This window comes from Fulmarus glacialis, unplaced genomic scaffold (assembly GCF_000690835.1).
Source record: "Fulmarus glacialis isolate BGI_N327 unplaced genomic scaffold, ASM69083v1 scaffold8438, whole genome shotgun sequence".
Taxonomy (NCBI): Eukaryota; Metazoa; Chordata; class Aves; order Procellariiformes; family Procellariidae; genus Fulmarus; species Fulmarus glacialis.
Genome location: NW_009227544.1, coordinates 54845 through 74842, shown reverse-complemented (window position 1 = coordinate 74842; position 19998 = coordinate 54845). Strand labels below are relative to the sequence as shown.

Below are 19998 nucleotides of genomic sequence, written 5' to 3'. Positions count from 1 at the left end.
GGGGGGGGGAAATCACGAAGAAATCTGTCAAAAAATGAAAGTGAGCCTTTGGGAAGCTATTTAAAAAATGAACAAATCCATACTTTAAAGACTTGATTCAAATCCAGGCATACTTCTTGTCAGTTGAAATGATGCAATATCCTTCCCAGGGAGGACTGATAGTTATCCTTTTACCCTGTTGTATAGGGTTATTTGAGTTTCCACACAGAGTAGAGAGATTAAAAAAAAAAAAAAAAAAAGAAAAAAGGGGTGGTGGGTAAGTCATTATTTATTTCACGTGTTACGTGTTGAACTTGACTTTTGGGGACTGGGCAGTGAAGGAGGCACTCGTGGCATGAAATTTGAAATATTGGACATAGAATTTACTTCTTGCATCCTTGCGTAAGTCCTTTACGTGGCATTCAGATTTTTATACTCAAATATACCAATTTTTTTTTTAGCTGCTGCTTCTACTGTGGATCACAGAATCAAAGCCCTGAACTGTGACTTAAATTCTCTATAATGTGCTGGATATCTAGCTGTTGGTGTCAGGGTTCCTTATGGGTGAGCAGGAGGATACTAAAGACATGGAGAGAAGCAGAGAGAACATTTATGGTGTACTTGGGCTTAGTTTGATTTGTAGTAGTATAATGTTATATATTGTTAATATTTTCAGGTGACATTGAAAATGGATATTTGAGGCTCACAGTCGTAAGCTTAAAGGATAATACAAAGCACTTGCCTCTTAGTGGGACAGTTGGCTTATCCTGGGAAACAGATGTCTTTAAAGGCAATGTAAAGGTCAGTCAGAAATATTTTTTGTTTCTGGAAATGCTTATCTCAAAACAGAATAATGTTTATGCATCCTAAATATGCTAATTTTAAAAAAAAGGTTTCTATTTATGGAAGGTGTGTGTAACTAGAAAAAGAACTCAATTCAAATGTTGCAAAAATTATGTGAATTTTGAGGAAAAATAGTTTTATCATTTCTGTTTTAGAGTCTAGATTGCATGATAGACCCATTATGCATGTGTGATGACTTGAAGACTCCAGTGGTTTCTACTCAGCAAAGATGCTGTGACTGACCAGCACTGCCTGGAAATGCTAGACAAAAAATGTACTGCAGATGTGCTTTTTGTGGGGTTTTTGGTGGTTGTTTTTTTTTTTTTTCCTGGCAATAAGTGTTGAACCCCAGGGAAATACTCTGCAGATCTGTGGTAGCATGTATGTGCAATGGAAGTTAGGAACGGTTGGAGAATATTAAAATGCTGATGAACCAGGCAGAAACTACAGTCCACATTCATGCAGTCAGCACCTAGCTCTTGAGTCATGTGCGTGGGTCAGCTGGATTAACTGTTTGTGTTTTAGAGGACTTCTCACTCTTTTCTCTTGTATAAAATTCCTAAAAGAATTATTTCAAAGAAAGATTGAGAGTAGTTCTGTAGATTTTGCAATAATGGTGAAGGCACATATTTTTAAATGTACTTCAGCTGCATGGAAATTTCAGAAGTACCAAAAATTCTGATAGATGTAACTTAAGCACTACTGAAAAACGATTTTGTTCAGCAGTTGGTTTCAATTTTCGCACTTACTTTGGAAAAAAAAGTAAAAATTAATAATAACTGTCCTTTCTGCTAATTGCACATATGTGCGGAATGGAATACTGTTTGATAACATATTTTGCTCATAGATATTAAAATAGTTGCTTTATGGTTTACAGTGTCAGCCAGCTTTCCTATGCAATGAGGAATATAAAATTATCTTAAAACTTAGTAACCTACTAGTATCTGTTGGGAACATCAGCTACAGTTGAGCTTGAATTGCAGTTCCCATTCAGTCCTCCCTCTCTAATTGCTCATAGCAATTTTTTTTCTTCAAATTCCTTGTTTGCATAGTGACAGGTTTGTTCACTTGCTTTTGTAATCAGTTTGTACTAAACTGTTTTGAGTTGGGTGTTTGTTTTCAGAAGAACAGCAAATCCTTCCCCTATGTGTGTTAATAAAAATATTGTATGTTGGTAATTAGAAGGAATTCAAGCTAACAAGAAAATGCTTTTAAAGCAATTTTTTGCCATCTTTCTTTAATTGCCATGAATGTTCATTGAGAACCATAATGCGGAATAGGTGCTTTTTTGAAGCTTCTGAAAAATTTTAGACTTGAATTATTTTATTTTATTTTCATTTTATTTTTATCGTGTATCCCATTAATTTCGTTAGAACTACTTGCATGCTTAAAGTTAGTGGGATCTTAGCACATAATTACAGAATACGCCTCATTTGCTTGAAAAGCATACGATAGGAAGTAGGAAATCTTGCTGCCATGTTGGGCAGATACCAGAAAATTAAAGCTCTGGGGATACCTTATTGTGGCCTTTAAATATATAAAGGGGGCTTATGAGAAGGACTGAAGGAGACTTTTTACCCTGTAGTGACAGGGCAAGGGACAACGGTTTTAAACTGAAAGAGAGTAGATTTAAATTGGACATTAGGAAGAATTTTTTTTATGATGAGGGTGGTGAGACACTGGAACAGAATGCCCAGAGAAGTTGTGGATGCCCATCACGGGAAGTGTTCAAGATCAGGTTGGACAGGGCTTTGAGCAACCTGATCTAGTGGAAGATGTCCCTGTCCACGGCAGGGGGGTTGGACTAGGTGATCTTTAAAGGTCCCTTCCAACCGAAACCATTCTATGATTCTATATGATTTACAGCTGCTTGGCAGAATTTTTTCTTCCGTGAAAATAATCATGAGTACCACATAAAAATCTGGGAAGTTAACTGTCAGAGGAAACAGAGGGCTATGGCTGTAGCCTTTAGTTTAGCTCTGTCCTATGTGCTTACAGCGTAAGTTATACTGAATATTTGTTTCTAGGAAAAATAAATAATATAAATTTTTTTTCTAAACACCTCATTTTGTGGTGAGAGATTGCTCATGTCAACACATAGCTGTGGGTAGAATTCAGTTTGGCTTTTAACATAAATCTCTAAAACTCTTAAAACATGTGAAGACCAAATAAAATCAGCTACAGCAGCAGAATGTGCCATTACATTGGATTTATTTGAATTTTGTCCAATACTCTAAGGAGAAGAAAAAAGAAATTAATTGGTGAAGTACAGATAGTTGGAAATACATGGGAAGGAAAAAACCCTAACACTTTAGGCCACCCTGCTTTGCTTTTCATAATTGGCCTTTGATATGCAAGATGTCGGACCAGAAAATAGTAATTCTTTCTTGTTTCAAGTAAATTTGTACCTTGTATAAGTTATTAAATGATCATGAGATTTGGTTTGAACTTTGTATTTTCAGCATAGTCTACAGTAACAAACTTAGGAACACTGTATGTATTGCATTACCTCTTATGTTTGTGCTATCTGCTCTGTGTTGCTTGATTGAAGTACAGTAATAGTGAAAGAAATGTTAAAGCAACAGAAGCACAACTATGTAGTACAGTGAAATAAAGTATTCCAAATTAATTTTTTGGCATGGAATATGTGTTGTTGGTTTGTTTATGCTTTTGGAGCATATGATACTCCTGAAAGTAATGCATATATACAGCATAATTAAGATAATCCGATTCATTTAGTGATTCAGAACTCATGAGAATAGGGAACAGCTGATGATATTAACAATGACACACAACCCATATGCTTTTAAGGCACGTGTGAAACCATCAGTTTGCAAGTGCCCAAGGATTGGCGTCCTGACTTCAGCATTATAAAATGGTGTCATCGTGTAGCGTTGTAAAGAAACTGAAGCTTGCAGCCATTCAAAAAGTGCTGTATACCTTTCATTTATAGCTGGCATATAAGTGTAATTGTTGTGTGTGTACACTGCCTTCAGGGTAGTCTCTTTGAGTATCTTTGCAAACATTGTTGCATTCACACAAGTTTAGCCCTGAGTTTAAACTCAGGTTTCTTTCTCATATTGAAAGGACTATCATTATTTGAATGGTAAGGTAACTAATAATTGAGAAACACAGACGTTAAAGGCTTAAGAAATGTTCAAGAAATAATGTCTGACTTAAGTTGGCAGTGCTACCTTCTGTAGCACAGTTTTTGATGTGTGTAGGTTGCAATTTTGATTTCTGTAGGAAACCTCTAAATAAGTATTTGTTGCTTTGCAGTAGTCAGTGGAGCACTATCAACTATATTTTGATTTTTTAGCCTTCATACCAAAAATTGCTCTCTGAATCCTTGATATTTCTCCTCAAATCAGGGACAGATCTACTTACTGTGCCATGGCATAGGGAATTAATCTCTTCTGCTTATGTTTGTAGGACTGCTACGTGATGGATGTTACTCTCTTGGATGAAACTGGAAAGCCCTTCTGGTGTTTCAGTGCCCCAGTCTACATGGAACTGTCTTCCAAGGCATCCAGCCTTTATGACTACATGGGTCGTATCTATACCACAGACTATGCAGATTCAGAGGGCAAAGTCTGTGTTGAGTTGGTATGGTTGGAAGAAACCAAGGAGTATTTTATAGTCAATTTGGTGCTTTATATAAGCACCAAAAAGGTAAATAACTGGTATGGAACAAAGTACTGACTTAATTGGGTTAATTTCCTTGCTTTAAAAAAAAACCAAAAAACACAAAACACACTAAACTTTTGATGCTTAAAATTGATACCAATGAGCAAGACTGTTCCTGCAAGTTTTGTGCCTTTTAGTTTTTCAGTAACAAGTGCAATTGCATGATTTTTTTTTAATTGGCATTGGAGGGATTGAAGACACATGTTGACATAAATGAATGTTTTTCTTCTCTGTTGAACATCACATGGTTAGTCTATTTCTGGTACTGGGTGTATTGAAATTATTTTTAGGAATACTTTTCTTTATAGATACTTGTTACTGTGGTTAACGAATTGCTTCTTGTGAGAGCCATACTGTGAAGACGTCTTACCTTACATAAGCTACACTGTTTTTGAGAACATTGACTTTTATGCCTAGTAGTAAAACAGCATGTGTGCTGTTCCCTTCAGATTCGTTAGAGTGTTATTGGTAAATAACAGGTTTTAACAGGTTTTGTTAAATGCAGAAATACTTTTTTTTCAGAAAATACTTCACTTAAATGTATTCTCGTAGAGGATTTAAAAGGTAGGCAGGAAGTCACAGATCTGAACAACATGGCAGTTAAGGCATTTGTTAAGAAAATCACATATAGTATCTATTAGGAAATTTCTTTAAATTCCTGTTCTGTTCTCCCATGTTCTAACCTTCTGTCTGATTTGAGCCTAGATACTTGCCTCATGTATTGGCCTATGAATAAGTGTCCCAATTATCAGCACAGCTGAGCTGACATCTGCTCTTACCGAATGTGTGTAACATTTGGTTGTTTTGGAAACAATGCATATCTGATACTGTTTATCTAACAATAAGTATTCATATAAAAATTGAATGTATGTGCCTGATCTTGCCTTGAAGTAGCTATGGGACGAAATCTTTTACTTCCTGTATAAAAAAAATAAAATGACATGATATTGGGACTCCACTGTCATTACATAGTTTGTTACAAACCACAGCAAATTTGTGTAATTTCACAGTACTCTGTTAAGAAAAAAGCACAACTATATTGTTGACTTCTGTGACTTCATTATGGTAGTGATTTCCTTAAAAATAATTTCTCTCTTTTCTTTATTCGTTTAAGTACATTAATTGGTTCATGCAAGCAATGTTTATGTGTAAGCACTTGTGCTCTGTACTACAGAGACAGTAGGAGATCTATACTACAGTGATAGGGTTGTTTCTTAATTTAACTTTCAAAGATAATAAAGTTAAGGCTGATTCAGTTTGAGTTTGACTTGTATAACCTTGCCTACTAAAGAAATAGAAACATTTCTGTGTTTGGTGGTTAGCCAGTGTAACAAGCATGATCAGCTGCATTCTGTCTTCTTTGTTATTGACTGCTGATGGTGACTGGGATCCCTTGAAGTAATATAAATGTTTTAAATGAGCGGACTGGGTGCGATGAATGCCAGAACAACAGATGCTGAAATTCATGCTGCACAGACAAGTGGCCAGTCAAGATTTTCTTTTGCCTGAAGTTAGGCTTTGAGGCACTACCTTTAGTAAGGAAATGGTAGAGCTCAGTCCCAAAGTCCTCTCAGTCATTGGCCTCACTGCTAAGCCTGTAAATGAAGATGTAGAATTATTCTGGCTGCATTGATCCTTTGAGATGTGCAAGTATGTTCTCTGACCTGCTGAGGAGCTGCCAAAGTCAATGGGCACTCAGCAGCCATAAAATGGCAAGAGTTCCATCATTGCTCATTCTATCTGAATTTTTGTTGCATTTCCAATGTTGTTTTTCTTTTTTTTTAAATAAAGTACTTCCTTTCTTTTAAAAAGCAATTTCAATTTCTAAAGCATTTGACTTTTATACAATTGAATGTTTTATAGCAAATTCTGGTGTCACTATTGGAAATGAAAGAAGAGAGAGTGCTGTCCCTACCCACAATACTCCAATGTAGTAGCCTGAAAGTTTACTAACTGAATTAATGAGGAAGAGGGTAAGTCTTCAGCAGCACTGTCAACCTAAGAAGTGATACAAGGCATAGCAGAGTTTCCTCAGGCTATTGCTAACTTATTTCTGCTGTTCATAAAAAAGAATGTGTATATGCAGCAGACCCAAGCAAATGGTGGTTCTGAGATCTTCAAAAATGGACATAACTGTTGCAGAACTGTTCTCGCGCATCTTCACTGAAGTAACGGGACCATAATCTTGTCCTTTCTAAAGATATGAAGACTAAGAATCCATTTTTACCTCTTCAGATAGGCCTGAGATTGACCTAAACCTGCTATAGTATTATACCATGTGTACAGCTGACAGTTGCTTTTAACTTGCACAGCAGAAGAAAATACAGCAGTTACCGCCTGTATGATCAAACCTGGAAAGTTACGTGTGGCTTCACTCATACTTCCATTTCTTCAACTTCCATCTTCCTTTCTTTGTATAGTGAGGACATACACTGAACCTCCACAAAGAAAAAGGGTGACATTAGGTAACTGCACTGGCCCTTTTAATGAAAGAAAGTATCATCTGTTCCAAAAAACTACATGTTTTGATAAAATCTTCGGCTAATCTTCTGCTAAGTCCCTTTTTATATACCTGGTGCAATAGACGGTAGGATGAGTTGCATGTTCCACTCTGTGATAAAAGATTCTTGCTGTATAAAAGACAATTGTTAGAACAAACAGGAAAAATGGAGGCACCAGTTGAAATCTGATCATCAAAATACACAACTGGTCATGACACTAAGCCTTACATCACGTTTTTCTCTTAATGCCTCAGGATTTCTTGCAGCAACTTTTAATGACTTTGTTAGTGTTCCGTGCTGAAGACAGGACAATGTCTTTGTTGTAATTGCATCATTTATGCAAGTAGTAGGACAATTTCTGTGAGAGAAAGTATAAGCACTTGTAAGTGGAAAAAAATTTAAAAAAATGTAAAAAGATTTGTGTGCGCTTCAGGGACCAACTCATCCAAGTAAAAAGAGAGTAACTACCACCAACTTCTAAATGTGTATGTTTAAGTACTCTGCAACAGATAGAACTGTAATATTTTTAAAAGGGTGATTTACCTTGTAGGCAAGCATAAAAACAGTACTTATGTTTATTTTATTGCAAATATGATAGTGCTCATTTAACATAATGAGTTTAATTGCATTGAAAAGGAATCAGTGTGAAAGTGTGATTTAATGAAAGGGCTTTTATGAGATTATTCCAACAGTGGAGGAGTTGTCTTTTTAATAGAACTACATCTAAATGTTAATCCTGCCATTTGTCATTGTTTTGCCAGATGACTGCTGTGTACCTAAATGCTTCCATGTTCTATGTTCTTCATTTTTTTTTTTCTGAAAAAGGTACTTGTAAATGAAAAATGTCTTCAATGAACAATTCATTCATATTCTCGGGCACTTAATGTGATCTTCCATTGATACAAGCTGGAACTGTGTTGGTTTATATCATCTGAAGAACTGTCCTTAATTTTAACACTGCCACTCTGGAGTCATTGCTCTTTACTGCAGTTGACTTCCTTTAGTAAGGAACTAATAGCAGCGATGTATTTTTGAAGTCTTTGTAGTGTAGGCTAGTAATCAGACTGGCCTTTCAATTGTTTTGGTTTTTCTTCCCATCGTTTTGCAATTGCTTTTACAGAACCAGCTCTGCTTTCATAATGCATTTCTGTTCCAGTGCGCTTTTGACACATGTGATTGAATACAGAAAGCAGTTGTATGGTGGATAGCCTCATCACAGATTTTTTTTTTTCCTGCCTGGTCTCTCTTTTCCTATTTAGCAGGCATGTTTTGATTTGCATTCATCCGTTGGATATTTAGGTATGATCTTGATTTTGTTGAAACTGTTCTCATTGTCATATGTTTGCTTTTTGAGACAAGCACTGTCTTTTTTTCTTTTTTTTTTCCCCAGCTACGTGATTATCTGATGCTAGTGATTGAATACTTAGCAAAAATACATGTATAGTTTAATAAGGATACCATGAGCTGAAATGAATTAATACTGTTTCAGATTAAGAATCTAGACATGTGATCAAGTTGTATATCTTAAGTATATTTTAATGAGTTACCATCCAGCAACAGTCATACAGTAGCCTACCTTGTATTTACCAGGTGTTCCAACACATTCAAACAATTAGAAGGAGATTTAGGTAAAAGCATTTGCTCTTCTGCCTGTCTGGCATATTCCTACAGCTCAGCTGATATGCAGTGACTCACTAAGTTGTGGTAACTGAATCTGAGCTCAAATATAACTGCATCAGAAACTGCACAGATAAAACAGTGTTTTGAGAAATTAAAATGAGAACAAGCAATGGGTTTTAATCTCTGCTTCTGTGTAGTGGGTTGGAAGGACCTTAATAGGAAAAGTTAAATTCTGTCAGTTTCCTGTCTCTTGCTTCCACCATAAATCAGAATGGAAAATGGTGCTAACAAGGATAACTAGTGCGTTGTGTGTGGTGAGGAAGGATTTATCGTACTGAATGTCAAAGCATTGCTTATTCTGTTCCTACTTCAAATTTTAAACCATTTAGGAGTCTTTCTCATGCTGTGCCTCTTTTGAAATGTCTGTGAAAAAGGAGTAATGTTACTCTGTATAATGCTACTTCAGTTGTAGAAGTGTTTATAATAAAGTTGAAAACCAAGGCTTTTAAACACACCAAAGAAAACTGAAATGGGAGTTATTCTTTCTAGGTTTAAGTTGTTTATCTCTTTTTGAAGAGAGATGGACCTTTTGAAGGGAAATGCACTTATGAGTCAGATACTGATCGTATATTAGTAGGTAGGATTACTTTTGTTCTGCCTACAGACCACTTAGAATGCATCTTAATAATTTTTACTCTCCTGAATCAGTCATGCACAAAGTTAAATTCAGCTGTCTTGATGAAATCTTAAAAAAAAATGCAAGGTGTAGATGAGGTGCTTAGGGACATGGTTTAGTAGGCATGGTGGTGTTGAGTTGATGGTTGGACTCGATGATCTTAGAGGTCTTTTTCAACCTTAATGATTCTGTGATTCTATGATTCTATAACAAATGTAGCAAGGTATGGGATTGGGAGGGAGTGACATAGTAGTAGTTAGTTTTCCACAGATAAATTTATGTAGGCAGACTTTGATATGTACAAAGCATGAGCAGATGGCAGTTCTTTTGGCCTTCGGTTTTCACTAATTTTTGTATCTCTGTAGGAATTTGTGGAGCACAAGGATTCTCGCCCAATTTACTCAGTATTCCTGAAGGATCAAAGTTCAAGTGTTGGACTCCACTTTTATGCAGCTGGAGACCTCTGCGTGTGGGTTGATTTAGGATACTCTTTAGAATTGAAGTGCTAGTTAACCTGTCTGTTGTTGAACTGTATATGAAAAAGTTTGCATTGTTTTATGCAGCTCTATTCCATTAAAAGCCAGCCTGCAACAGTGGGTTCTTTCTCAAAAACATGAATTCAAAAATTTATCCATTACTAATGAGTACATTCATACATTGCCTCATTCTCATTAGCCAGCAAACAAAACTGGAAAAAACCCAGTGCCACAAAGTTTATCACTTTTGAGAGACAGAGGCTTTTTTCCTGGCATCTCCCCACAATGACTGTTTGCAAGTACAGTGTAATCTCTAATGTACTAGGGGCCTTCCATTTAAGTAACTAAATACACTTTTATGTGGAATTTTAATTTACTGTCACAGAGCACTCTCTGAGACTCTCCTGCTGTGCCTTGGTCCCTCATTTTGCACCTGCAGTAATTTTGTACAAATTGCGTACAGTAATATTTCAGTGCAAAGAGGAAGATGTCTGCAAATTGTAAAGTCCAAAGAGAGGCCCATCTTGCAAGTCAGACTGCACATCCGTATTTGTGTTACATGGGACATTTATTGCATGATTTATTAAAATTGGAGTTTCAGTCGGTGCTTTAGCTCAGCTCTTTATGTTTATTCCTACTAATTCAGCAGTAAGGATTTCCAGTGTAGATGTCCTTTATAATCTCCTATCTCTATGAGAGCTGAAATAAATTATCTAGCAGTGAAACTGGGCAGAATTACATTCAGTAAGAAGAAGAAGATTTAAGTTTTCTGATTTGTGTTCATAGTTTCGCCTTGACTATTAAAAATCTGATTTAAGCAAATGACCTCTTTCCAACTAATGCTTGGGTATTAGCATAAAAATAGTCTTGATTCTTGCTTTTTTTGCCAGAATCTGTGTAGAAACTAATTCTCAGACGTTAGCAGACTGCCCCAAATTTATAACTCCTTGATCCAACAGAAATAATGCCTGCCGTTTGACTGTTGTAGCTGTAGCAGCTACTTGTTCCTCTGAGATTCTTCTCTGAAAAAGTAATTTTTTCTTTTCTAGAGATAAGAATAACAGAAGTTGATTTACCCCTTTTGTCCTTCATTAATAATTTTTGCCGAGCTTTTGTTACATTTATGTTCTCATAGTGTAGGCATACTTACCTAGGTAGAGAGTACGTGTGTATCTGTGTATGAAAACTTCCTTGTAACTCCAGGTAATCATAATACATTTTCTAGCTGTGAATAATTTGCTGCCTCCTTTAAATCTGCAATTTGAATCTTTTTCCAAGGACTGAGTTTTTGGAAGGTTGTTTTTCAAGACCCAGAGATGATTTTACAACACTGGATCTCTCTCTCTCTCTCTCCCCCCGCAGCCACCCCTGCCTTTTTTTTCTTTCGCTTTTTTTTTCTCCTCCCCCGGCCCATTTCACATCGTTGCAGCAAATTTCAGACAGGGCACTTTCTCATTTTACTCCTTTTACTGATTTTTTTTTTCCTAGCCGTATGGAAGCACCCACCGCCTTTTACTAACCTTGTTGTACATTTGGCATTCCAGGCAGCTCCTGTGTAGAGCAATCTCATTCCTTTCATTTCCTTTTCTCGTTTCAATGTGATATATAAAATAACACACACTAACTTGCGCACAAAGTCTTGTTCATAGAGAATGGCCCATGACAGTTCATTCTGTTTCTCACATGGGCAGCAGCTGTCATCTGTGCAGGGTCACGTGCAATGTAAGGCTGGTACAACAAATGTAGCCAGCAAATGGTAATCTCTGCAGCTCCTCCTTGGAAACTGCAGCAGGAGACTGCAAGAAAAAGGTCACTGTATGTAATGACACGTACAAGGGTTGCAGCTGAAGGTGGAAAAAAGTTCTGTTCCTCAGACTTCAACCTCTACCACTTTTTTTTTTCCCTGTTGCTTTTGCTTCTTTACCTGTTTCTTCCCACCCGCACTTTTTTAGATCAGATACTGCGTCTGCAGTTAAGCATTCATTTTTTCTACCGTTAGGGTACTTCTTCTCAAGGCACCAAAATAGCTGGTAGTCCGGCTGTCCTTGTAATTTATTTTCATTGAATAATTCTGTCTTGCATATGCTTACCTGCTCTCTCCTTCCCTCTCCTGCTGTATGTATTTCTTGTAAAGGTGTTTGTATGAGGAAGCAAAGAACTTCTTTACTACTAAGAGGGTATAGGATAGGCAACAACTGATAACTTTTAGGCACTGGTCGCTACCAATGTTTTCCGTGTAGCAGGCTAAGACTTGAACCGGAGAGCAGCACTGAGTTCTGCTGTCTTGGAGGAAAATGAATGCTTCCCCCCCTCGGTTTCCCCCATGTGCCTCTTTCTTTCCCATGAAAGTAGTGAAAGACACTAGTAATAGGATTACTAGTTAGTAATCCTTGTAGGTAACTTGCTAAGGTGCATAGAGGCAGGTGAGATAAATCTAAGGCCTTTGAGTCCACAAACTTTCTTGCACCAGGGTAGAACAAAGAGCTTGTCAAAGAGCGTGTCATGAGACGAGTCCTAAAAGAGAGATGGAATTTGGGTGGAAGCAGAAAGTCAATGTGGATGGCCCATGAACCCATTGGTTTGTTGTAATCCTTACGGAGAGGTGAATTTCTTTTATTTCCAGGATGTCTCTCAGAATGCAAAGTTTGCCCATGAGCTGGGCAATTTGCTGTGCAGTAATTTACTGGAGTTTCGGACTGGCCCTTCTGTGATTTAATTGTGTTACTGATGATACCAGTCTCATGTGCTATGGGCCATTGTTGAGGGTTCAGGAAATGTAATGTAAGGCCGGTACAAGAAATTTAGCCAACAAATGGTAATCTTTGCAGCTCCTCCTTGGAAACTGCAGCAGGAGGCTGCAAGAAAAAGGTCACTGTATGTAATGACACGTACAAGGGTTGCAGCTGAAGGTGGAAAAAAGTTCTGTTCTCCAGGCTTCAACCTCTACCTCTTTTTTTTTTTTCCCCTGTTGCTTTTGCTTCTTTACCTGTTTCTTCTCACCCACACTTTTTTACATCAGATACTGCCTCTGTCTTATCTTAATCCAAGTGGTATCCATAGAGGGATCAGGGGGATATGCCTTGTCCATTTATCTGTTGAATATTTGGCAGGTTTGCTGCTGGGAGCTGCCTGGACCTTTTTTAGCTTCATCAGTGTCAGGCAAATGGTCTGGCCACATAATGACTACAATAAATCTTGTTTGATCTGTTCCCACAAGTGTGGCACTGAATATCTTATAAAGGTGTGGGGCGATTCCTGATGTCCTTGATGAAAACAACAGTAGCTGCCCAGCGGATTAAAGCAACTGAGAGACAGAAGATTCCAGTATAATACAAACTTGTAAACCAGCAAAGTTTATACAGAATATGTCACACTGGTAGCATCTGCTTACTACTGGCAGAACTGGATAGTTTATAGAACAGGTTTCAGCCATTTGTAAGGAAAATGTGAACTGAAGCATGAATTTAGTATGTATGGTAGCTGCCATCAGGCAACAGGGACTTAGTGAACTTTCTAGCCATCTATTCTGTAAAGGACATAAATCATAAACTAGCACTTTTCCCTGCCACTTTCACTAATGCTTATTTTCACATTACACTCCTATAACTTTGTGACAGACAGCGGGAGAAGTCACATAGACATGTGAGATTTGGCTCAGCTAGTAGAATATTCAGGCTGTAAAATAAGGAGTAGGGGAAAGAGGGTCCTTTTGTGAAAATGTTTAGCTTAACTTCTGTTGCAGCTTACAGATTCAGTAGAAGAAATTGCATACTAATCCTTTAGCCTTAAGCACGTTAGCACGTAAGGGAGTTTAATGAGTTAGTTTAAACTGAAAGGAATTTTGTAATTTGCACTGAAATTGGTTAATCTTATTCATTGGGTTTAAAAAACTCCTGTTGATATTATAGGCAATGCTTTCCCTAGTTTGCATTTTAAGTGAATTTAATGCTGTGGAAAGTGCTTCCTTCAGGCAGAGGTGTCCTAAGTAGATCAAGAATGGTGCAGCATGGATGGCACTAAGGTTCATCAGCAACTTCACCCTGGGAATGACACCTCCAGACATATGCAAGTAGCTCAGCAGTCATGTCCTTTCAGCTTTGCTACCTCCAGAGATACGAAAGGTGATGCAGCAAGTTAGCATCATCATCATACAGAAATTCCATCCTGCAGTAGCATAAACCTGCAGTTTGGTTACAATCTTCTGTTAACTGTGGGGAGAAACAGGTTTTGACATGCAAGCAGTTTATATCTGTGTTACCTGCTTTTCAGTTATGTGGCTGATCTTATCCTGCTGCCTTGAAATAACTGTAAGATAGCATATCTTATCTGATAATGGAAGAAGGCTATGTTGAATTTCTTTGACTGGATTTTAACCAGTGACTTGAAAGGTACCATCTACTACAAAATCTCGCTTCGAGTATCTATGCATACATCTTAGTTTGGCTTTTTGGGAATAAAATCAGCACCTATTTCTTCCATAGTCCCAGATTTTTTTCAGTGAGAATATTGACAGAAGCATATCTGTGGGAAAGGGTTTGATCCCAGCAGGACTTATGTGATAAGTGTAGTTAAACATGTGAGCATACATTTGAAAAATCTAAGGTTCTGTCAATGCTTAATTTGCTTTTTGTATTCACATTTCCCTCATTGCCTTTATGAGAAGGTTTATTCCTGTGGTCATTGGAAAATTTCTTTCTCTGTCTTTCCAGCATTACATAGGAAGCACTGTTCTTCTGTTGAAGCACCTGCAGTCATGTAATGTAATGGTAAAATGCATCTCCTTGTAATGGCTCCTAATCAGGTTACTGTGAGAAAGATAATTTTGTAAGGTCTCTGTCAAAAACCCCATTTTTTTTTCTGAGAAGTTAAAGTTGCAGTTGGAAATGGATGCTTGAAAAGAATTCTAAAAGTAGCTGGGCCAGTTTTGCTGGGCTGAGAAAAATGAAGTTCATGTCCTTTCCCTTTCCCTCCTTCCAGCCAATGTATCTTGAAACTGTGGCAGTAAATCTAGGTTAGTCACACCAATATCCTTTCCTAGTAACTGCTCTCCCCATGTGGTTACACTGATTAGCAATGTTTAGTTTGTAGGTCAGGATTCATTTGATTGTATGTGCTTGTTTATCACTGCCCTAGAGTCACTCATTGAAGAGCTAGTTACTGAGTGTACAGTTCTAGTTTGTACTCATTGTGACCTTTGGGCTTCTGCACATTTTGTCTGGAATAATGTTTTTTCAGTAGCATTCTAGCTACCATCCATAGTGCCTGTCTCTTCAGTGAATTCTGTTCCAGGCTCCTTTTCATTATCCCTGGGTCAATCCCAGGGTTTCTGTATGCTGCTGCATTAATTTCTATAATATTGTTGTGGTTTAACCCCAGCAGGCAACTAAGCCCCACCCAGCTGCTCGCTCACTCCCCCCTGGTGGGATGGGGGAGAGAATCGGAAGGGTAAAAGTGAGAAAACTCATGGGTTGAGATAAAGACAGTTTAACAGGGAAAGCAAAAGCCACACACAAGCAAAGCAAAACAAGGAAGTCCTTCACTGCTTCCCATCGGCAGGCAGGAGTTCAGCCATCTCCAGGAAAGCAGGGCTCCATCACGTGTAACGGTTACTTGGGAAGATAAACGCCATCACTCCAAACGTCCCCCCCTTCCTTCTTCTTCCTCCAGCTTTACATGCTGAGCATGACGTCATATGGTATGGAATACCCCGTTGGCCAGTTGGGTCGGCTGTCCTGGCCGTGCTCCCTCCCAGCTTCTTGTGCACCTGGCAGAGCATGGGAAGCTGAAAAGTCCTTGAAGAGTGTAAGCACTACTTAGCAACAACTAAAACATCAGTGTGTTATCAACATTATTCTCATATTAAATCCAAAACACAGCACTATACCAGCTACTAGGAAGAAAATTAACTCTATCCCGAGTTATCTCAGCCGAAACCAGGACAAGTATATATGAAGTCACTTTCTTTGGGTGGAAGAGTCAGGATGGTTCCACTGTAAAATGTGTAAGTGTCAGGGTCAGAGTTGGACTTTGCTGCTAAGGTTTGCTTAAAAAATGGGTTATATTTCACTTCCTCTTAGTTAATTTGTACGGTTAAAATATAATTGTTCATCTAAGCTGAAGCAAGAGATTGCTTTGAAATGTTTTTTATGCCAGCAGATCTTTGATCAATGAACCAACAATCAACAGCTTGTATAGATTTTAAAACTCTTCACTGCCCATGCTCTGCAAATGACTTATATATTTGTCTTTGATATCATAACAATGTTTTTGTCTGGTGCTCTCTTAGAACTGCTCAGTTTTCTGCACAGCAGGAGGTTGGATAGAGTCAGAAAATGTTCTGTTTTACCTAAAAGCCTCAAAAAGCAAAGTTTTTAGGGAGTAATCGTAAGTATTATTTATGTTATAGGATTTGGAAGATCTGATAATTTGTATTGTGCCTTTGGCAGTGCAATCTTTGGCGATGTGATTCCTTACTGTTTCCCCCCTCCCCGCCCAGGTGTCTGACTGCATGGTAGTGAAAGCAGGCATGAGAGTATGAATCTTAAAGACTTACAAATCACAGGAAAATAAAAAATGTATTTCAGACATTTTTTAAAGACCTGTTATGTTGAGCTCCTGGTTTATGCTGAATTGCCCATTTCTGGGTGGTAAAAATTTATTTGGAACTAAAGCAGGAAATGGGTCACCAGCTAGCACTCACCAGACAAGCAGCATTCCCCCTCATATCCTCAGCTCTCACATGGAAAGGAGAAGTGACAGTGTATATTTGAGGAGGCTTGGGACTGTTTATCTTCTGTTAAGTGTGAAGCGCATAACTAAGTCATAAATCTTACTACTGTCAGTGCTGTTAAAACAGATGTATGATCCCATTTAAAAGTGGCTGTTGCATTTTTGTTCTGTTTTGCTTTTTCCCAGTTAATTTCCAAACCCTGTGCAACTTATTGAGATGCTGTACCATCACTGTTGAAGAGTCATTTTGCGTGGAGGTGATGACATCGTTTCTGTTATACCTGAATGTTGACCTGGTATTTCTATTACCTATTGAGAGTTAGAAGGCTGCTAGTACAAATGGCAGCATCTTAGAAAAATCTACCACCATTTCTTGTTACTTATGGTGAAGTAATGGGTAGAAGCTTCTGAAGTGCCAAGCTTTAGAAACTGAAAAAACAATTCAGTGTGTTCTTACTTGACTGCATTTATTTAACCGGCACTTAGTAAAAGAAAACAAAATAGCCCAGAAGGGCTTTGCAAGATGGAAGGGTATCCTAAGGAATGCCAGAGTCCAAGGTAAGTGCTTCTATTTATGCAGTTGTTCTGTTTCCTGCTTGTGTGAAAATGTAAAAATGTTGGGAAAGTTACGTTTAGATGTTTAATATGAGTAACTCTGTTCTACATCTTTCACCATAGGTGTATTCTTTATTCACCATTTCTGTGTTCTAACAGTGCAGTGGAGAAAGACATCTGACTTAAGATGTGTTAGTACCGTGTGATGCTCTACTGCTTTCAGGATGCAAAAGATGACTCTGAGGTAGCTAATGAAACTCCACTGCTCAAAGACATTTGTAGATCCATGTGCAGGTTCAAAGAATAGTGTAGCTGTGGCAACACAGGCCTAATGTGTTCATATAGGACTGTGTTGATACAGTTCTGGAACTGGAAGCATAGTGCTAGCTTGGGTATTTTTATGAATTCTTCTGCCAAACAAGCAACAAAATTTAAATTATTTTATTTTTTAAAAAGAGCAGCCCCGAGGCTGAAAAACTGTAAGTGTGCTCAGTTATTAGACAGTCCTCTTCCTGATTTAAAAAAAAAAAAAAAATTAAAACTACAGGCTACACTGCTTCTGGAATTGATGTGCAGCATCTGAAGGTAGCCAAGAGCCAGTCTATTATGTATGAGATGAGGTTAAATGAGGCACAGCTGTAATGTGACGCAACTGTACAATATTTCTAATACTTGATAGACAAGGATAGTTCAGCTTGTGTTGAAGCCCAGTAATATGGCAAAAGGATGTTTTTTGTAGTAAGTAGATTGATCTTAAGCAGTATGTAATGCCACAGTGACATCTGAAAGGTGATTCTAGCAGGTAGCAAGAAGTACATACTTTTCTGAGACAAGAAACAAGATGTGCATTGTAACAGCAAACTTCCAAAAAGATGGAAACGGGATAATTCATTATGATGCTACGGAAAATGCTGTGGTTGCTGAACAGCTTATAAACTTTATTATTATTATTACGAAATTATGGTAACTCGTTAGCTGCAATGCTTCCCAAAAAATGATACATTCAATGTTCTAGTGTTAGGAACTCGTTGCATGCTGTGTACTACACTCAATGGAGATGATTTTAATCTGGCATTTGCATGACATGATTTGTTTCAAATGTTCTCTGTCATGCATGCGAGTAATTTATTTTAGCAGCTGGAAAATGCACTTGAGTCTGTGGTATACATTGACATGTAATTTTCCATTTTCTTACATGCTGATGGCATTTAAAGGCTTTGAATTGTTCACAGCAGTATATGTTCCTTCTAGGGGAGGTAGAACAACATTCTCGTCGTAGACTCAGTTGGATCTCTTTAGTGCGCCCTACTGGGTTTGGTATGTATTTGAATAAATGGATACATATGGACAATGCAGACTCATGCAAACTCATAATTATCTGCACTACGTGAAACGTTGTTAACATTATTATCTCAGAACCCATTGTCAGGCATTGTAGCACATGGGAATAAAGATAAAACGGCAGGACACAGCAGACTGTCTTTGGCCAACAGGGAAAAGGTGTATTTGCAGTTTGGGGAGAACAAAAAATTGCATCAGATAGGGGGATGACTCAATGGAAAAATAATAATCTGTCAATCAAAATGACTGCTATAAGGGGGGTAATCTAATAATGTAAGTCTCTTATGCAGTCCTTGTGTTTCTTTAGTATGTGAATGCATAGTATATCTTCCTCAGTGTCCTTTGTAGTCTTTTCCCCTCCTGGCAAAAACTAGAGAGGGGAAGAGGAACTGCCTTCTTATTTTAGACGACTGATATCCCATTTCCACTTTTTGGAAGGCTTTATTTCTGTAAATAGCTGTATTTAATAATGTTTACCTTTGTGGATGTGCTGTTATCTCACACATTGAATACAAGTAATATCTCATTTTGCCCTTTGCCTGAGATCCATCTCTGTTCTGGCACCCATGGGAGGAGAGGATCCCTTTGAGAGGAATGATGAAACCGGAGATGTCTGGAAATTATTTTATAAAAGCTGATCCTAAGAAGGTAGTGATGCATGGTTATGGAAAGCAGCTGGTTCAGTGCTCTGATAACTGCAGTGCTTAGATCCGATCTCTGTATCAAGTGGCCAGGCTCTGTTGTAGGCCAACTCTTCCTGCGTTACAGTGTTTCTGATGCTGACGCCTTCAAGATGTTCTGGTGACCTCACATAAAACACTGAGTTATCATAAATCTTTCAAATGGGTAGCTTTGTAAAGAGTATTTGGTGGTGGTGGTTGCCACTTTTTAAAATTTACCATTTTCTGAAATGTCAAGACTGAAGTTTATATTATAGAGTTTCATTTAACATTTTTCAACCCTGCCTTTTTGTTTTTGCAAGGTGCTTTACAATGAAATGACTGAAATAATTGCTCACCCATCCAAAAAAAGAAAGCCATTGTCAAGCAGGTACTCTCTGACATTTTGAAAATCTGTAGCATATAGAGCCATAAAATGTGGGTGACCAGAATAGAAAAATACTTTGATATAAGTAGATCAACTTAATTAAGGCTTTCAAAGAGTTCAGCTGTTAAAAACTGCCCCAGTAAGATGAATTGATTCTAAGACATCCGACTTGGAGGGGGGGAAAAAAAAAAATCTATGATATAATCTATGTCTAGTACAATGTACATGACATCAACACAACTAATCTTTTCTTACTGCTTGTATTTGTTACCCTCTATTTGCATTGCCAATATGTCCCTCTAATGAAAATTAGTATTTTAGCAGAGGCAGGGAGTGAAGTCTTTGTATTGAGGTAGATTCTCTTAGTGATGAATACTCTGTAGGGTTAAAACCTAATTGCAGGAGTGGTACATTGACAGAGGCAGGCAGCAGATGTGTTCTCCTGTTTGTCATTCTCATGTCGTGATAGTTGAGGAAAAAGAGTGAACTTGTGGAAATGCTTACTGATAAGAGTTATATGTTTCAGTCCATTTTTTTGTGTGAA

General features: G+C 37.8%; 1 protein-coding gene across 1 annotated transcript in view; it reads left to right on the top strand.

Moving 5' to 3' along the window:
- FBXO15 (F-box protein 15) overlaps nt 1–4524 on the top strand; it is a 23621-nt gene extending 19097 nt beyond the window's left edge. The window contains exons 8-9 of the mRNA XM_009583176.1: nt 656–780; nt 4255–4524. Of these exons, the coding sequence (XP_009581471.1) occupies nt 656–780; nt 4255–4524 (395 nt within the window). The remainder of the gene's footprint in view (nt 1–655; nt 781–4254) is intronic.
- Nucleotides 4525–19998: the final 15474 nt, after the last annotated feature.